The sequence below is a fragment of the Phodopus roborovskii genome, unplaced genomic scaffold (genome assembly GCF_943737965.1).
Source record: "Phodopus roborovskii unplaced genomic scaffold, PHOROB, whole genome shotgun sequence".
Taxonomy (NCBI): Eukaryota; Metazoa; Chordata; class Mammalia; order Rodentia; family Cricetidae; genus Phodopus; species Phodopus roborovskii.
The window spans coordinates 740,692-760,859 of NW_026126606.1; the positions used below are offsets into that span (position 1 = coordinate 740,692).

Consider the following 20,168-nt stretch of genomic DNA (forward strand, 5'->3'; position numbering starts at 1 on the left):
CAGAAGTAGAATTATGTAGGTACATAAGTAGACAGAGGGAGACAACGGCACCAGTACTTCTAAAAAGATTAAAACAAATAAATTTGAGTAAAGGCAGAAGGCAAAATATGGATGTTCTCTGGACTACTTTTTGCATTGCAGTTTTCCTATAAATCTAAGGCTTTCTCCTAAAAGAAGGTTGATTTTCAGCAGCTGTCCATGAGGGCCAGTGAGATTTGTCAGAGGGTACGGTGCTTTCGATCACCTGACAAGCTCAGCACAACCTCTGGACCAACAAGGTAAAGGGAGAGAGCCACCCCTGTAATCCGTTCTCTGACTCCACATGTATATCAAGGTGACTGCCCTCTCCCAATGAATGTCATAAAAGTGATTAAATGAAAAGACTGGGGTTGGAGAGGGCTCCGTGGTCAAGAGCACTGGCTGCTCTTTTGCAGATCCCAGCACCTTCTGCAGCGCATAATCATCTCAGACTCCAGTTCCAGGGGATCTGACGCCCTTTTATGGCCTCCAAGGGCATAGCATGCACATGGTGCACAGACATACATGCAGGGAAAACAACCACACGCACGAAAGAAAAGCTCTCTAATTTGTAAGTGGAAATTTCAATTCAATAGCTGTTACCAATAGTTCTCTACCTTTATTAAATTTATATTTTTCTACTGGAAACTTTGTGAGAGATCTCTCTAGTTTTCGTAACATTTCATCAGGATTACTTCTGAGGGATAAAAGACAACTGGTAAGGATGTGGAGAAAAAAGAACTCTTACCCATTGCTGGTAGAGTAAGGATTGGTATAATTATTGTGATAAACTGTCCCATGCGGGACACACAGACCAAAGAGCTAAGGTTTGCATTCCCATCATCCCTGGAGCATTGCTGACAGTAAATGCCCATCCTGGGTGGATGGACAGCACCCATCCCTGTCCTGAAATACGTGTGAGTGAGAAAGGAGCTGGGCACAGGCAGGCAAATGGGCAGCATACATACTCATGTCCTCTGCTCTTGACTGGGGTTGCGGATGATGAGACCTGAAACTCCCATCACCTTCATGTCCCCACAGTGAGGGAGGGAAATAAATCCCTTCCTCCCTAAACTGCTTGTTGTGAGGGTATTTACCACACCAGATGAAACCAGAGCAGGGACAGGTAGGTACTGAAGAAGTACCGGCACTGCTGGGGTAGAACCTGACTGACTATGCAGCTTTTATGTCTTCCAGTATTTTGTGGAAGAGCTCGTAACTGGAGAAACTGCCGAGTGCTATGGGAAAGGCACACTGGACTTTACAGCGGGAGTTCAGAAGACAAGCATGATGAGGGAGGTGGAGGACAGCTCAGCAGTGAAGGGAACCAAGCTATGTTCATATCTGACTCCAGTTTGGATCTCAGCACTCATGCCAGGCAGCTCACAACTACCAGAACCCCAGCTCCAAAAGATATGATGCCCTCTTCTGTGAGTGCCTGCACACAAGTAGACACATGTGTGCACGCGCGCGCATGCACACATACACACACACACATTCGAAAAAAAGAGAGGCTCTTGGGAGGAATGCAGATAGCTGAGGCCTAGCTCAGGGGGTTAGGAGGAACAAAGACAACCAGACAAGGCTTCCTTGTGGCATTCTGTCTAAGAATCTGTGTGTGCCGATCATGCTGTGGCTGAAGGTTGACAGCAGGGGTCAAAGATCAACACTGAAGTGAAACCCCTCATGCTTTACCGGGCAATGGGAAAGTGTTCTCTCAGAGTGAGAACACACAAGCTGACAGCCTGAAACTCCAGCTACCAGCAGAGCTTTGCCAGTCTCCGTGTTGTCTTCATGGCACTAGCTTTGACGGCATGAAAGATGCAAGATCAAGGGTCTCGTGGAGAGCAACTGAGGCTGGCACTGTGTAGTAGGGTCAGAGGCCCTGAGAAGCCATTAGGGAAGCTAAGCCTCAGCTGTCCCACAATGGAAACTTCAGGACATTAGAGATGTAAACCATGGGATGGCCACCAAGGAGAGCTGGCGGTGTAGAGCGGGGCTGGCTAAAGCCTAAAGAGAAACTGAGAGTATTGCAGGTGGCAGAGCTGGAAGGAAGGACCGGACTACTGTGGCTCTTGGAAGCCCAGAAGACAAGCCCCAGATGCTAGACACTGTGCTACAAGACATGATACTTGTGGATTTGGGATTTGTTTTGATCTGATTATTTCCTGTGATGCCGTGATGCTTCCCTTTAGGAAGAATACTATCTTGTGTCATCATATATTTCAAGTATATAAATTGTTTTCAATTTTGCAAGGTCCCATAGTTAAGAGACTTTTAAAATTGGGTTACATTTTATATTATATTTAAAATGAGACTTTGGGGATAAGATGTAGAAGGTTATAGTTTAAAAGTGATGCTTGGTTTGTCAAATTGACAAGAAGTGTGATAGTTAGCTTTAACTGTCAACTAATATAACCTAGAATATGGAAAAAGAGTCTTAATGGGGGATTATTTACATTGGCTTGATGTGTAGACATGTCTATGAGAGACTGTCTTAATTAAGTTAAGTAATGTGGGAAAAACCAGTCCACAGTGGGTAGCACCATTCCCTAGACAGAGTCCTGACCTGTCTAAGAGTAGAGAAATCCAGCTGAGTACACACAGGCAAGTAAGCAAGTAGCAGGCATGCATTTTTTTTTTTTTCTCTCATCTCCCAACTGCCAAGATAATATGAAGAGTTGCTTCAAGCGCCTGTCACTGTGACTTCCCCACAATGGCAGACTATAAAACAAACACCACTCAGCTTTAAGAGAGATTAAAACGGCACTATTTATGATGATATGGATGAGCCCAGAGTGTATTATGCTAAGTGAAATAAGGCACCAAAAGCCAAACATCTCACTTGGGTGTGGGATTTTTAAGAAGTTTGGAATGGTAAGATTGTTACCAGAAGCTAGATGCTGGGGTGATGTAGAGAAATGGGGGACCACTGGTCATGGCATAGTCTCAGACCGAAGGAATACATTTGGCAGTCTATTATACAGCAAGTGATTACTGTCAACAATGATGTATTGAGTATTTCAAAATAATTGAAAACAATTTCAAAAGTCTCATTAAGAATGACATAGATAAACCAGTCTGGCTGCACATGCGTGTACTCTCAGATGCTGGGGACCTGTACCAGGAGGGTCACACGTTCAAGTCCAACCTGGGCAACTAAGCAAGACTCTGCCCCAAAGTGAAAGCTTTAAAGGCGAGGATGCAGCTCAGAGGTAGAATGCTTACTGTCATACACAGGGCCCTGGGTTCAACCCTTAGTACAAAAAGAAAAAAGGGTAAAATAAAAGTTTCTTATACTGGATTACTCCATCTGAAATACCAGTAGTATGATATCAAGATGCAGTTCATAAATGTACCAACCAAAAATAGAAAGAAAACAGTTGACAGAAGGGATTATAAGAGTTCTCCATAACCAACACCATGGCCCCCAAACCCACACCCCTACAGGAAATATTTTTTACCTAAGTGCTCTACCACTCAGCAAAACCTGTGCATGGGGGTGTCTTGACTATGTAAAGATAATAGAGATTACAATAGGTTTAAAATCTGAGAATGAACAAGTAAGCACTGAGATGGATGCCTGGAGGCATTTAGGGAAAGATGTGCTCAGCATCTCAACTCTGTAGTTAGAGCCCAACACTGGAACACTCCCGAGTCTACCCTGGGAAATTAATCACTCTGGGAAATGATCTTTCACCATAAACAACAGAGAGGTGAAAAGAATATGCAAAAGGGTTTTGAGGTGTGAGACAACAGGGCACACTGAGTTAGCACCCTGAGCAAAGAAACCAAGGAACTCAGCTTACCGCCTGGGCAGCCTTCAACCCACGCTGCAAGGAACTGGGGTGGGACAGCCAGGAGTCAGGATAGATTTCATAAGTTAAAAAGCTGCAATTCACATGCAGGTCCCAGAGAGGATAAAGCTGCATGGAGAGGAAGCACAAGGGATCTATGCAAGGGCAAGAGCAGACACAGCAGTGTGTAATGTTCGCATTTGGGAAGATGAGGCGGGAGGGATACTATGAGTTCAAGGTCCCCTTAGGATACAGAGTAATGAATTTGCTGAAAAGAACACAACACCAGGAACTCAATGGTAGAGCACTTGTCTGGTATGTATGTGGTTCAAGGTTTAATCCCCATCACTGTAAAAATAAAATCATAGCCTTAAAAAATCAAAACCAAATAAACAACCAGAGCAGAGATCTGCACAGGGTCTGCCAAGCCTTCAGCTCAGGGCACATCTGTGGGGGAAAACAAACATTTGAGGCCAGGGAACACTACAACCCTAATTGCTGGGAAACTCCAGAGCTCAAAGAAGGCTTTGTGTTGGGTTTCCAGCACCAGGAGGGGAAAAAGAAAATCAACCAGACAGAAAGGGGTTGTTACTGATCTGCCTGGGCTGGTGCCTTAGACTCTGGACCTTTCTGCCTCAGCCTCCCATACACCACCATTCTTGACACGACCCACACCCCCAATAAAGGGTGGGGGCTGATTTTTTTTTAAAGAGATTTTAAAATTGTTTCAACAGTTAGACTAAGAAATAAGTAGAGGTAAACCTCAAATAAAACAGGAGACAAAAAGAAGACATGAGAGCTGACACCAGAGAAAGGCAGCATTAGAGACTCTTCGTGAACAACTACACTAGGTTCTCAATCTCCCTGACACCACAACTTTAATACAGTTCCTCATGTTGTGGTGACCCCAACCATAACATTATTTTCACTGCTACTTCATAGCTGTAATTTTGCTATTGTTATGAATCATAATGCAAATACTGTGTTTTCTAATGGTCTTAGGAAACTCCTGTGAAGGCCTCATTTGACCCCAAAGGGGTCCTAATCCACAGGTTGAAAACCACTGCATTAGGGACTCTTGTGAACAATTACTTGTCAACAGATTGGAAGGCCTAGAAGAAATAGTCATTCCTGAACTCACATAACCTCCCAAGACTGTAGCATTAAGCAACAAACAACCTAAGAAAGACAAGGAAACAACAAAACTTGTAGGAAGGACAAGTCCAGTACCAGGAAGCTTCACTGCTCGATTTTACCAAACTTTTAAAGAACTAATTCTAATTATTCTCAAACTATTCCAGAAATTTGAAAGGGGTAAAATTCTATGAGTACAGCATTACCTGACACTAAAACCAGACAAGACCAGAGGAACAGAAAGAAAATTATAGGTCAATGTCACTCATGAGCATACATGCAAACTTCTCAACAAAACATTAGCAAACTGAATCCAGGAGCACGCTAGTCATACAACACATGTGATTTATCCTGGGGACATAGATAACTCAGCACACACATCTGTACATGTGACATGCTGCACCTACAGAATGAAGGGGAAAGAAAAAATAAAAACAACAACAGTGTGCTCCATCTTGATACACAGGGAAACAGCATTCAATAAAATTCAACCCTCCTTTGTTGATATGGCTCTTGACAATTCAGGTTTACAAGAAACAAATCTCTACATCACTAAAGCTATGTATGACAACACACCCCACCCCACCCCCACCCCACTCCTGGCTTACATCAGACTAAAGGTGGCAAAGTGGAAAACATTTCTGGGGAGATTTGGAGCAGGACAAGGCCTCCCACTCCCACATCTCCTAGCAAGTATGTAAATAGTCCTAGCCAGAACAACAGGGTAAGGCAAAGAAAGAAAAAACACTAAAATAGGAAAGAAGAGACCAAGGTATCCTTGCTTGTACATGAAATGTAGAAAAACCTAAACACCCAACCAAAAATTAGACCTGATAATGAATTCAATAAATTTGCAGGACACAAGATGAACATGCAAGAGTCAGTAGCATCTCTAAGCTCCATTAACTACCAAAAAGTCAAGGAAGTGGCCTGAGCAGAGCTATGATGCAGATGCCCCAAGAGATCTAACCAAGAGATGAGAGAACTCTATAATGAAAGCTGTGAAACACTGATGGAGACTGAAAAGGACACCAAAAGCTCGTGTGTGAGTGTGTGTGTGTGTGTGTGTGTGTGTGTGTGTGTGTGTCTGTCTGTCTGTCTGTCTGTCTATCTGTCTGTCTATATGTGTGTGTGTGGTTCCCATATATACAAAGACATACACAGACACACACACACAGACAGACATACACAGACACACACACACAGAACTCATACTTGTGGATTGAAAGAAATCATCTAATGTCGATACAACCCAAAGTGACCTACCACACATCCAATGCAATCGCTATCAAATTCCAATGGTAGCCTTTACATAAATAGAAAGAACCCCCTAAGCTCTATGAAACCAAGCAGACTACATAACAGAAGCAACACTAAGTAACAAGAACAAAGCCAGCGGGATAACACCTGACTTCAAAATGTGCTTCAAGTCTATAGTAACCACAGCAATAGCAGAAACACACATACACAAAGACCAGTGCAACTAACAGAGAGCACAGGAACAATCCATGAATGACAGCCAACTGGTTTTGGTAGAGATACCAGAAGTATATGGTAGCGAAAGGACAGTTGCTAATAAGTGGCACCTGGAACACTGGAGACCCATATGCAAAATGAAAAACAAACAAACAAACAAAAAGTATAACCAGACTTCCATTTTTCACCATAAACAACCAAAAAACAAAAAAGCAACAACAACAACAACAAAAAAACCCAACTCAAAGTAGTTCAAAGGCTTAAAGATATGACCTAAAACAATGAGGAATCCAGAAGAAAACACAGGGAAATGCTTCAGGGCATTTAGTCAGAACAAAGATTTTTTTTTTGGATATGACATCAAAGGCATAGGCAACTAGGACAGAAACAGATAAATGGAATTACATCAGACTCCAAACAGCAGAATTAAGAAATGTAAGAAAATCCTTATGAACTATTCTTCTGATAAGAGATAAACACTCAAACTACATAAAGAAGGAAATAGCATATTTTAGATTAAACAGAGTTTTAAATGGGCAAGGGATTTGACATTTGAAGAAAACACTTAACATGAATGAGAAAACATTCAACTTGCATGAGAAGGTGCACATGAATGAGAAAACATTCAATAGCCCTAGCAGTCAGGAAGCCCAAAGGAAAACCAGGGAACACCTGATCCCTTTCAGGACGACTACTAAAAGATGAAAACCCTTTTCTTTCTCTTTTATAAAATGGCACTGTGAGGAGAAAAAAAGAAAAAAAAAAAACCTTAAAGAACTCACCCCAAAGGGGGAAAAATGGGCAAAAAACAAACAAACAAACAAACAAACAAAAAAACAAACCAACTGTTGATCTGAACTCATCAACACTGTCATGGCAACATAAAGTGGAATAGTCATCATAGAGATTAGAACTAGACATGGGTGCAGTGGCACAGGCCTGTAATCACTGAGGCAGGGGGTTGTGAGTTTGAGGTTGTCAGCCTTTGATATGGAGATTTCTAAAAAACAAACAAAAAACTAAGAAACTACCATATGACCCAGCATACTGTGGTAGGGGTAGGAGGGTAGGCTAGAGGAATGAAAGAGAAACAAGGAACATCCAGGTAGACTGATCAATGTCCAATCCCAGTTTATGTGCAAGCTCACTCATGTATAAGACTGACCACATTATCCCACCTGCAACCCCCTGCCTATCCCTCCTCCTATCCCACCTATCATTGCCACCAGCTTAAAGTATCCAGTCACAATGTGTGCAACCACACAGAGAGGATGAGGGAACCCAAAGTGTCCACAGTCCCAGCCCTGGGATCTGAAAGGCTCTGCCCCTTCATCTGTTTCTTTGTGAACTGATGTTCCTGCTTCCTGGCACACAGCTGGAGGGGGGGCTCTTCCTTTGGTTTCCTCCACAACACTTTCTGGTATACCTCCAGGGACCTAAGTCAGCACTCTAGAGACACTTGCACATTCATGCTTATTTCAACACTGTTTACAACAGCCAAGCTGTGGAACCAAGCTAGATGCTTGACATGCATCAACCGGTAAAGATAGTGTAGCATATGTACACAATGGGGCTATATTCAGCTGTAAAGAGAAAGAAACTGTGTCACTTGGAGAAATAACAGACATCATCAAAATAAACAAGGCAAGTCACACTCAGAAGACAAAAACCACGTTTTCTATTATGCACAGTAAATAGATTTAATTAAACACATACACATGCACACCCATGCACACCCAGAGACACGCATACAAAATTAGAAAGGATTTGAGGAGTGGAAGAGACCATGAGTGGGTGACAGGATCAGGAAAACACAAAGACATACATGCACAAAAATGTCCTAAGGAAATATTATAGATGCTCATGAAAGAAACCAATAACTAAAAGTAATTATGGAGAGAGGGTGGAGGAACGTAAAACTAAGTGGGCTGGTTGGTTTGTCAACTTAACACAAATCTTCTCTTTTCCTTTTTATGTGCATTGGGGTTTGGCCTGCATATATGTCTGTCTGAGAGAGTTAGATCTACTGGAACTTTAGCTTCAGACAATTGTGAGCTGCTTTGTGGGTGCTGGGAACTGAACCCCAGTCCTCTACAAGAGCAGCTAGTGCTCTTAAACACCAAGCCCCTGGGAAGAGGGATTCTTAATTAAAGTGCCTCCATATGAAATCTTATAAGCAAGTATGTGGGGAACTATCTTAAGGATTGATGTGACAGCCCACTGTGGGTGGAATCATCCCTAGGCAGGTGGTCCAGGTACTCGAAGAGCAAATTGAGCAGACCAGGAGGAACAAGCCAGTAAGCTGCACTCCTCCAAACTGACTGCATCATCCTGGTTCCTGCCCTGCTGGAGTCCCTGCCCTGACTTCCCTCCCTGATAGACTGAGCTATAGAGCTGTAAACTGAAATAAAAACCCTTTCCTCCCTAAGTTGCTTTTGGTCATGGCACTTTATCACAGTGACACTAAGCTGGGAGAGGTGGCTCAGTGGGTATAGACTTCCTATGCAAGCATGAGGATCTGAGCTCAGATTCCCAGCACCCCATAAATGCCATGCATGCACACTGGTAATCCCAGCACCACTCCCAGGAAACAGGCAGCCAGCCTAACTAAGGTTCAGTGAGATGCCTCTCAAAAAAAAAAAAAAAAAAAAAAGATGGAGAGGTAGAGGTAGACACTTGACTTCTGGCCTCCACACACATGCGTACACACATGTGCATACCACCTGCAAAACAGTAAATCTACATTTCCTAACTAAAAGAACTATTTTAATACTAATCTCAAACACATAACCTCAGCTCAAGATGCAATATCCTCTATAACCAAGATTAAGGTCCTACAGAAGCCGGATGTGCAGAAATTTCCTACTTTGAGACACCCTAGAAATGGGCAAGATCAAAGGCTAAAGGAAAGTTGTATTGAAAACCTTTTTTTTCAAAACCAATACTGCCCCTCCCCACCACAGTTTTATCGTTCCCTTCACCCCCATCAGGGGAGGGGGCTTCCTTCTTGGGGCCTGAAGGAAGACACTGTGTGGATACTTGTCATATATTTGCATATCACAGGCAGTACTCAAGTACTGAAAGATTGTTGGGTTAGTTTTCACATTGGAAACATGAAAAGCAGGCTGTGTGATCACCCAATTCCCCTCTAGCTGTAGTTTCCTATTCGTCTAGGATAAAGTTGTTGGTGTCTGTCCTGGGCTGCAATTTGGTTAGGGAGGTGACCACCAGAATACTTTCAGACATCAGCAGAACAGACACGAAGCCTTGCCCAGGCACAGCTAGAGTGCCGGCTGTGAGGAGTCATGTAAGCTCTCCGTGTCAGGAGGTGCGCTCGCTGCATGACACAGTGGCCATGGAAGGAGAGGACGGAAAGAAGACAATCCAGGGCTGAAGAACAGGTGAGAAACCCTGCCTCAATGTAATTAGGTAAACAGGAAACAGCAATAGTGGGAAGCACTTGGCATCTTCTGGCCTCTGCATAAGTGTATACACTCAGACACACACATTTGTACACATCTGTGCATGTACCATAAAGATAAAATATCAACTCTGAGTCCAGACCACTTCCAAGACTAAGAACTTGAGTTTTTATTCTCCCCAACAAGTCTACGAGGGTAGTGTTTCCTCCCTGTGTCGTCTAGATTTGGCTTCTACCACATTCTGACAAGCTTTGAAACAGGGGTCCTCTGTCCTTCACACCAATGACCTCATCCCTGCCCAAGCCAGGAAACACTAACTTGCCATATCAGGAAGAAGTCCACTTCAGGTGGCTGCTCTGGGTAGCAGGCCTGGCCTTGAGCCAGAAACGGAATAGCTCCCATTTGAACCACCAGCCTGTTCCCTATCACAGGCCTTTTGTTCCTAGTGCCATCTCTGCCTCAGGCCACCTGTTGGCTTCAGTAAGCAGGTTGAGGCTCCCTTTACCCTATCTCTGCCTCCTGTTCCCTAACTCACAACCCCACCCCCATGATACTCATGGGTTCTTACAGTCCCCTCCAGACTCGGCCAGTCTAGGCTATGTTCAGAGTAAGAATGCCGGCCCAGCTACCTAACTACTGTCACACCCCCCAAATGTAAAAAGAACAGTAACAGTGCATGAAACATACTTCATGGGCTTGGCGTGAGTAATCAGTTAGAAAGCACTTCAAACCTGGGCTGCTGAAACACAGCAAGGGTTTCTACTATTACTATTTCCTTTTGTTTTCTACAGGTCAGGTGGGAGCTATAGCCACACTCTGCTCCCATAATCGTCTGTGGATGTTCACCATCACAAGCGCAACACACTCAGTCATTCCTAGCATGATGGAAAATGGTGACTATAGCAGCCCCCCGCCTCGAGATTGGCCCCCTCCAAGATTGCTTCCTGATGGCCAAGATTTTAGGGACCTTCACAGCTGTGGTTAGAGCCTGAAGGAGCAGATGTGGGAGCTGATGAGTGTAATGCAATAGACAAATCTCTCACCATGTCCAAATCCCCACGCAAAGATGCAGAAAGTCAGTGAGCAATGACTTGAGATGTCAGTCACATGATGTAGCCTGCTTAACTGCCCTTCTAGTCATACACTTTCATCTGGTTCAACACTTCCAATTAGTACCTCACAAAAAATATAACAAGCTCAATTCTTCACAGATAGTGTCTTCAACAACCTTGACAAAAATTAAAAATAAATACATCTTTTAAAAAAGTGGCTACAATTTAAAAATAGAAATAAGCCATTAAAGGATTTTTGTTTAAATGTAACATAAGTATGATTAAAGGTTTTTCATTTATTTACGTGTGTGTGTGTGTGTGTGTGTGTGTGTGTGTGTGTGTGTGTGTTAGCTCTATGTGTCACGTTTGGGTTTGGACCCGAGTTGTCAGGCTTTGAGAAAGGCCCCTCTACCCAGTATGCAATCCCACTAGCCCAAGTGTGATTTTTGTACCCTTACTGTATTTTCACCATACTGTTATTACTATCTAAAATTAACTTATATTAGTAAAAGCCATTCAAAATATATCTACTTAAAAATGGATGCTAACCTGTACTCATATGCACACACTCACCCACAGATAGATATGTACAATTTAAAATAATAAAAATACATTTTAAAAATGAAGGCCAATCCTTACTGGTAAATAGTAAAGGAAATTTGGCCAAGGGGGGGCATATAAATAAGTTTATCTTATTTTGTTCTATTGTTTTGGTTTGGTTTATCTTTTTGTTTTTTGATACAGGGTTTCTCTGTGTGACAGCCCTGGCTATCCTGGAACTCATCTGCTGGCCTTGAACTCAGAGATCCTTCTGCCTCTGTCTCCCGAGTGCTGGGATTAAAGATGTGTGCCATCACTATCTGGCTTTATTTTGAGCAATTTTTCTTATTTATTTATTTATTTATTTATTTATTTATTTATGTGTACAGTGTTCTGTCTGCATGTATTCCTGCAGGCCAGAAGAGGGCACGAGACCTCATTACAGATGGTTGCAAGCCATTATGTGGTTGCTGGGAATTGAACACAGAACCTCTGGAAGATTAGCTAGTGTTCCTAACCACTGAGCAATCTCTCCAGCCCCTATTCTGAACAATTTTTAAGTTGTAATTTCACTTATCAAATAATGAATATAAACACTGACTTTCTTTTTCAAATAATTTTCTACTCCCACCCCCCAAAAGTGTACAATACAACAAGGCATCCTATTGTCTCTGACTTAATTGTATCTGTTAGAAAGAAGACAATAGCAAGATGTCCACATACATGTACACATGTGCAGGCACACACACACACAGAGGCACACACGCATGCATGCACACATGCACATACATGCATGCATGCAAGAACACTCCCATTAAAGAAGTAAAAGAGAACTACTTTATAAACCACACTGGTTTGGTTTGCCATGGAATGTTTCTCTTGCCTCAAATATTATTTCTGAAAAAGGAACTCTACCTACTTTTGAAAGATTGAATAATAATAAATGAAGTAACAAAGATAGACAGGTGGATAGATAATAGACAGATAGATAGACAAACACATGTGACAGTCTGTGCCTCAACTTTTGGTATGAGACATCAACTTTAGATGGATGTCATTTTCTCTCCATCCATGGTGACATCAGTAGAGACACTTACTCAGAATCTGCGCTGTCCCCGTAATAACTACGGCTCTCTGCTTGGTTCATAAGCAGTCAATATCAGGCTGGGAAGGTGTGGCCTTTCTCAGGCCATTCCCTGTGGAATTTCTTATTTCACCTGGCCTCTGTTTCTCTCCAAATGAAGCTAATGGTAACAGTCACACCCTGGTGGCAGCAGCCCACAGCTGGGACTAAGTTGGTGACTGGTGGGAACAACCTCAGGTAAAAATACCCCGGACTCATGTTTTTACTGAAGTTCTGCAGAGTTTTCCATCGCTGTTGTTTTGTTTCTATTTTTCATAGATAAATAGAACTTCCCAATGTACTCTTCACTTTGGTCATTTCTCAAGCCCCATGTTCTTGGGAATTTTTGGACATTGTTGTCCAATGCTTGTTTTTTAAAGAAAAAAACCTGTGACCTGTCTAGCTGTCCTTTTCACCAAAGACTGACAAACCATAATGGCACAGAAGACTTCTAACATGGGAGATCTAGCCCAGACCCAGGCCTCATGATCTGCCTGTCATATAAGGCTGTGGAAAAGCTACAGTGGTTTAGCCTTAACACCATTGTGTTATGTACTAAGCTGTCTTTATTAAGTTGCCACAAGCATTACAAGAGTCAGAAACCACTGGTATGTATTCCACAGAAGCCTCTTAAGCTACAAACAGCGCTATCACCACAGAGACCACAAAGTCCTAGCACAATACTCCCTTCTGTGGAAAATGGAAGGAAACACTTAACATTAATAGTTAGCGTTCTCACAAGCATGATGAAGAATAAAGGGGAAGTAAGCTTTGTGTACTGAATGGTAACAGCATTTCTACTGGAAAGTAGGTCTAGAGAGATACAGGAGGCCAGGGATGTGGTTCACACCTGTAATCTCAGCACTCAGCAGGCTGAGGCAGAGGGATGGTGAGCTGAAGGCCAGCAGGTGAGGCAGTAAGACCCTGTCTCAGGAAGGAAGACCAAGTACCACAAGCAGAAGACTTGAACTGGCGCCTCCTGGCACAAGTGATGACTTTCTTCTCTCCTGTGAAGCCACAGTGCATGAACAGTGACACACAGACAGACACACATCTTTTTCAGAGTGGTCACATATGCAAATTTTAAAAAAGAATACATCTACCCTTCATTATGATACAGCTATTGAAACTAGACTTTGGACATGCTAGAAGACTGTAGACTCAGATACTGCACCAGAGACCATACAAACAATACACTGTCGCCTTGTTACTCACTGCAATGCACAGAAGAACACAACTTACCTCTATAGCAAAGATACCTTTGTCACGACCATACACTTTCATCTCTTCTGGGAAAAGCTGAAAAGCATTTACATATGGGATACGGTCCTCTTCTACAAACCTGCACATCACAGAAAGAAGTCTTGATGAGAGCTGTGCACTGGCTCTGGGTAACTTCTTGAAAATCTCCCCCTTCGAAAGGGGAGTGGATTCTATCTCCAGCATCCCTGTATAAGAACAGTCAGCTGACTGTCTACATAGTGTCTAACTCTAACCAACACGCTAAGTGTGCCCATTCATACTAACTCTCACCAACACATTAAGTATGTCTGAGAAGTACCTGCCCATTCACACCAGGCCCAGAGAGCACTACTTTCTCACTGGCTGCCATCACATGACTAGCTCCTGCGCATCCCTTCTTCAGGAAGCTCTTCCTTAGTCCCTGTTTCCTTGTCTCCCTCTGTCCTCAGGACCTAGCACAGTGCATGCTGCTGGTGGAAAACTAGTAAGGCTTCCATACCCTGTATACAAGCGGGAGGCCAAGCATTTTGAGTCAAATTTTGAGTCTGAAGAAAACTCCAGAGTTTAAAAATAGACTAAAACACTTATTTACATTTCATCCATCAAGTCAGATAAAGTCATGGGGTACAATATGGCCAGCATTATGGGGAAACAGCAGTGAACCAAACAGGTAAAAGTTCTGTTCCCATAGTGCTTGTGTTTCAATGAGAAGAGGAAGATGTGGGCAGCCAGCCACTACAAAGGAGAGAGGGAGAGGGAGAGAAAGGAAGAGAGAGAGAGAGAGAGAGAGAGAGAGAGAGAGAGAGAGAGAGAGAGAGAGAGAGAGAGCCCAAAGTGCTCTGACATGTAAATCCTGAAACACAGCATCAAGGGAAATAAGACCCAGTTAGGAAGAAGCTCCCACAATGCACTGCCTCAAAAAGTGCTGCCCTAAGCTTAATTCCAAAAAGAAAATGCAATTCCTTTTGGTGTACTGAAACATAAGAATTAAATATTTAAGGTACAACCCAGATGGGTTTTTATTAGTTGTTTTAGTTTATATACAGTATCTATGCATAGTAAACTACAATATTGGCTTGATAGTATTATATAACAATATGCCACTTTAAAGCCACCTAGATTCCAAATGCTTACACATACATATATCTATACACACACACATTTGTGGTAATATGACATATACATATAATATGCAAATGTATAATAAATGTGAGAACACATGCTAGCAGTGTGCCCAGTGCTGCAAGTGAGAGGGTGGCAAGGGATGAAGAGTGCCCCACCCACCCCACCAGCTCAGCAGACAGGAGACGTGGCCACATGGACCAGCAGAGGGGACAGGTAGGAGAGATGAATCTGGGGAGCACTCGGTCTTGAGGCATGTGGGAGTCTCACTGCCTACAGTATTGTTCACAGCCTCTTCTCAAAGTCCACTTACTTTTGAATTTGAAATGTCTTTTAGAAAAACCGTTTTCCCAAAGGATGGATCCTAGCATGCCTTACAAAGACACACCTATGTCCTATTCACTTCTCAGTCCTCCCTTCCTTCATCAGTGTTCTGGAGGAGGCTTCACCCCAGCCTCTGGCATCCATACCCAAAGAGTCTGGAATGTTATGATACAAGTTCCACCCAAGGCCGTGTGGTGATGGCACATGCCTTTAACCCCAGTACTCAGGAGGCAGAGGCAGGCAGATCTCCGTGGTCTACAGAGCAAGTTTCAGGAATGGCTCCAAAGCCACAGAGAAACCCTGTCTCGAAAAACCAAAAAAAAAAAAAAAAAAAAAAAAAAAAAAAAAAAAAGAAAAAGAAAAAAAAAAGTTGTTCCACCCAAGCCCCCTCCCTCCCCCATCTCTCTCCAAACCCTGCTGCTTCTCAGAAAGCCTGCCCAATGATGACCCCTGCCCTAGAGATGCTCAAGACCACTCCCATAGGGTATTTAAACTGCCTCCCAGAAAACAGACGTGTGGTTTTCTGGTCTCTCTTTCCCGTCTCCTCTCTGGGGAGGCAGGAAGACCACACAGGAGCATTGTATCCATTAAATGTGGGCTTCTTCTAATTCAGTTTGATTAGGTCTGGTTTGTATTGCTGCATCTGCAGAGAGGCTTATCGGGTGTAGAAACTTTTCAATCGGTTCTCTCCCTCCAGGCCCACTATTCGCTCTTTGTTCCTGCTTAGAGCATGGCTGCTAACAGCCATCTTCCACAGCATCCAAGTTCGGCCTCTAGTCTGCACCTGCCTGGCAGATCATTTTCCCCTTTATTCATGTCCATATCTCCCCCTCCCATCTTCAACCTCATCAGAGAGAGGGCTTAACACTCATCTTTCCCAACTGCATCTCAAGGGTCTAAACTCCAGACCACTGTACGAGTGTAGCAATAGTCAGCAAATATCTGTGCAGTAGATGCTGGCTGCTGACACTTCCTATGGTTAGAGCCAGCAGGAGGGTCCTCTACAGCAATGTGAAGAGAGGAACAATCCCAAGGAATGGAGGCCACCGCTCTGAAGACAAATAGGAACAACACACAGCTTACAATCTGTAAGATCATTAGGGCCGGGCGTGGTGGCGCACACCTTCAGTCACATCGCTGGAGGCAAGAGGCAGGTGGAAGTCTGTGTTAGAGGCCAGTTTGGTCTGCTGAGTGAACAACACTGTCTCAAGAAAAGAAAAGAGAGAGGAAAGACATGCACGCATTCTGGCCCAGCTAACCAGCATGTCTCCCTGCAGACCAAAGTTCTTTAGCTTTGCAAAGCTTAGCAAGAGGCTCTCAGACTGAAACACCCTGAAGAATCTCCTGGCTGGAGGGCAGCTAAACAGAGATAAACGGGCCCTAGCCCTGAGTTAGATTCCTGCAGTTCTGAGTTCCCAGATAATGCTGGAGCTGAGGTCAAGAGGTGACAAGCTGAGGATCTGTCTTAGAGCTCTTTCTGGGGGGGAAAGCAAATCGAGAGAAACAATGGTAACAGCCCCTTCGCCCACTGCCCCAAGCAAGGAAGCTCTGTCCCCAACTTGTATTCCCCAAGGAGCAGAGTGACAGCCCTCCAGCTAACTAGATCCAATCTCCTCCAAGTCATTTTAGAACTCCCCTCTGTGGGGGAGGAGAATGGAAGCCAAGGAGGGTGAGCAAGGGAGGGACTGGGGACTGGGACTGTTGCTTCCATGCAAACACTTTCCTCTGAGAACTGCAGGTGTTTTCTTGTCATTTGTTGAATTTCTGGAGGGTTCTGCTGCCTACTTACAAATTGCCCTGGGACAGCTGGCCCCCTCACCCAGCTCTGAAGCCACCATTAGGTTTTCATGATCAGGGATCATTTTGAAAGACCCTCTGGTCGTCAGCAGAAAGATGAAGAGGAACAGCAGGACTGGAGACAGCTCACTCAGTAGGGAAATCAGCAAATGCCCAGGTGAGGTGAGGTGAGGTGAGGCACAGGGGAAGAATGGGTTCCAGGGCTTTTGGAAGTACAAGCAACAGGACATAGTGACTGACTGTGTATGCAGAGAGAGGAGAGAGTCCAGGAGAAGCCCTGGTCTTCCCGAGAGAACACCAGGGTCACAGCATGTGCTAGGAACACTGGAGAAGAGCAAGGTCCAAGAGGCAGATGGTGAGGCACGTTTTAGTCATACAGATTTAACCATAAAGACATCAAGTCGTCCTGTCCAGTGGGCAGCTACACAGATGAATGAATGTATGGGTCGGGCCCTCACTAGACAAGCCTGGGCAGTGATACAGAGTCGGGAGTCTTCAGCATATAGATAATAATTAGAGTCTTGGGAGAAGATGATGTCATCTAGTGAGGGCACAGAGCAAAGCAATATTCAATTCAGAACCACGAGTGGTTTTCACACCCGAGAAAAGCTTGGTTATTTGGTTAATGTGCCAAATCAAAGGCACTATCGTCATTTACTAGAAGCATTTTATTTAATAAAAAGGCCAAGCGCCAACAATGACGATGGCTCTACTCATGCTCCAGACCTGCTCTAACTGCAAATGGCCAACGTGGCTAGAACCCTCAAGTGCCATTATTAGTACAGCCATTTTACCTAGAGGGAAGCAGAAACAAAGACACACACTGACTTCCTCAGTGTCATGCCATGTGACAATGAATGGCCAGAGCCACAAGTCTGGCTTCACACTTCTGCCCTTGTAAGTATGCCATACACCGATTAAATTCAATGCTATTGTTCTCAACACATATAAAGGAAGGGATAAATAAACATATTAATGGTTGTGGTCTGCATAGTTAGTGATTGGTTTTTGTACACTCAGCTTGGTAGTCATAAAACCCTGTAAAAACAGACCTGGCTTTAGCACAGGCATCTACTCCTTTAGGCCAGTCTTTCTGTCTAAAATTCTCTTGACTACCTGGAAATATGTAAATGCCTACTACTGCTTTACAAGGTCTTTCTATAGTTTTGATATCAACTTTTCCTAATAAACAGACTGCCTATATTTTAGTTTTTACAGTCACAATACATGGTTTTATATAACTGCTAATGGCCATTTTGTTAGTAAAAGATCCCCTGTTTATTTTTTCTTAGAAAAATATTTAAGATGTCTAAACAGCAACATTAATGTCAACTTTCTCTTCAAAGTACTTTATTTACATTAGATAATTAACTTTATAATATCTCATGTGAGGGGAACACACTGTATTTCTACTGTATCAGTAAAAACTCAGATTATTAGATGTAAAGGTAATTAACTTCAAGAATGAGAACCCAAGTTCCATGCTGTGATTAAGGGTCACTGTCAGTCTGACTGGATTTGGACTGGTCTAGGAGACACATCTACCTCTGGGGAAATGTTCCCAGAGAGGCTTAACTAAGGGAAAATCCACCATGGATGCAGGTGGCACCCTCCATGGACTGGAAATGGAATAAAGGCAGCCACACCCCTTCCCCTACTCAGTGATCAGACATGAGCCCACCACCAGCATGGAGGACTGTCATCTCCCCTCTTCTAAGTTAGTTGCTTTCATCAGTTGTCAGTCAAAACAAGGGGAAAAGAAACCCACACACAGCCCGAGCATCCCAGGTTTGTCCTGTAAAGTTAGAAATACCCAGAGGCTGCTCCTTAATTCACACAGATAACCAAGTTCAGCTCACCTCAAAAGGTCTGAAAGGGTAATTGTTTCTCTCTGCCAGAGCAAGGACAGATAGCAGAGAGCAAGGGTCCTGGGCACAGTCATCTTGAGGATGCCCTTCTCCTTCCACTCCGAGTATTCTACTCCATCAACAGATCCGGAACAGATATCTGCTGCTTCTTCAGGAACAAAGCAAGACTTTAAAAAATGAGTAACAAAACAACAGGGCATTTGAAATAGATCATAACTGATTCACTTTGTATAAACACTCTGGCAATGAAGGCCAGTGGAGGCTTTAAAAGGGAACCAGGCTAACAGGCAATTAGAGTTACCTGTGGGAGTGGGTGGAGTGAAATTCTGAAGAGATGTTTTTAAAATAAAAGGATGAACAATTACAAATAAATTGAAAGTGTGGAAGTCCTTGGCTTGATGTCCTCAGAGAGGCCTCTCCCAGAGCCTCTGAAAAACGCAGCACTTCCTCCCCCCACACCAGGCACCTCAAGTGAACTGTCCATTCTACAAATAGTGATGGATCTCACTCTGCCACTCCCCTGGGCCTAGGGGAATGAGAGTGAATGATGGTTCACCTCTCCTGTAACTTACACTCTCCTAAGAGCAATAAACAAATATTACAATGCATGGAGGAAAGTGCTACCAGAAAAATGGCCATGCAAAGGCACCCAAAGGTAGGAGGGTCAAGTGGGTGGCCAGTAAGACCTCTGTAAGAAGGCAATATCTGAGCAGAAAGCTGATGAATTCTACCTTGAAGGAAAATCCCAACAGGCTAACAGCAGTGAAAAGGTGTGCGTGGATGTGTGTGTGCTAGTGTGTGTGTGTGTGTGTGTGTGTTTGTGTGTGTGTGTACTAGTGTGGGTGGGTATGTGTGTATGTGTACTAGTGTGTGTGTGTGTGTGTGTGTTTGTGTGTGTGTGTACTAGTGTGGGTGGGTATGTGTGTATGTGTACTAGTGTGTGTGTGTGGGTGGGTATGTGTGTGTGTACTAGTGTGGGTGGGTATGTGTGTGTGTGTGTGTACTAGTGTGTGTGTGTGTGGGTGGGTATGTGTGTGTGTACTAGTGTGGGTGGGTATGTGTGTGTGTGTGTGTACTAGTGTGTGTGTGAGTGGGTGGGTATGTGTGTGTGTACTAGTGTGGGTGGGTATGTGTGTGTGTACTAGTGTGTGTGTGTGCGCGCGCTAGTGTGGGTGGGTATAAGTGTGGGTGGGTATGTGCATGTGTGTGAGTGGAGTTACAAATGAGAAAAAGTGACAGACAGGGTGAACTAT

The 20,168-nt window shown here is 43.7% G+C and overlaps 1 protein-coding gene across 1 annotated transcript in view; it reads right to left on the reverse strand.

The window, feature by feature from the left end:
• Taf1b (TATA-box binding protein associated factor, RNA polymerase I subunit B) overlaps positions 1 to 20,168 on the reverse strand; it is a 56,372-nt gene that overhangs the window by 20,762 nt on the left and 15,442 nt on the right. Inside the window, exons 7-8 of the mRNA XM_051205937.1 lie at positions 18,907 to 19,063; positions 13,805 to 13,904 (exon numbers count right to left, since the gene is read on the reverse strand). Coding sequence (XP_051061894.1) covers positions 13,805 to 13,904; positions 18,907 to 19,063 — 257 coding nt within the window. The remainder of the gene's footprint in view (positions 1 to 13,804; positions 13,905 to 18,906; positions 19,064 to 20,168) is intronic.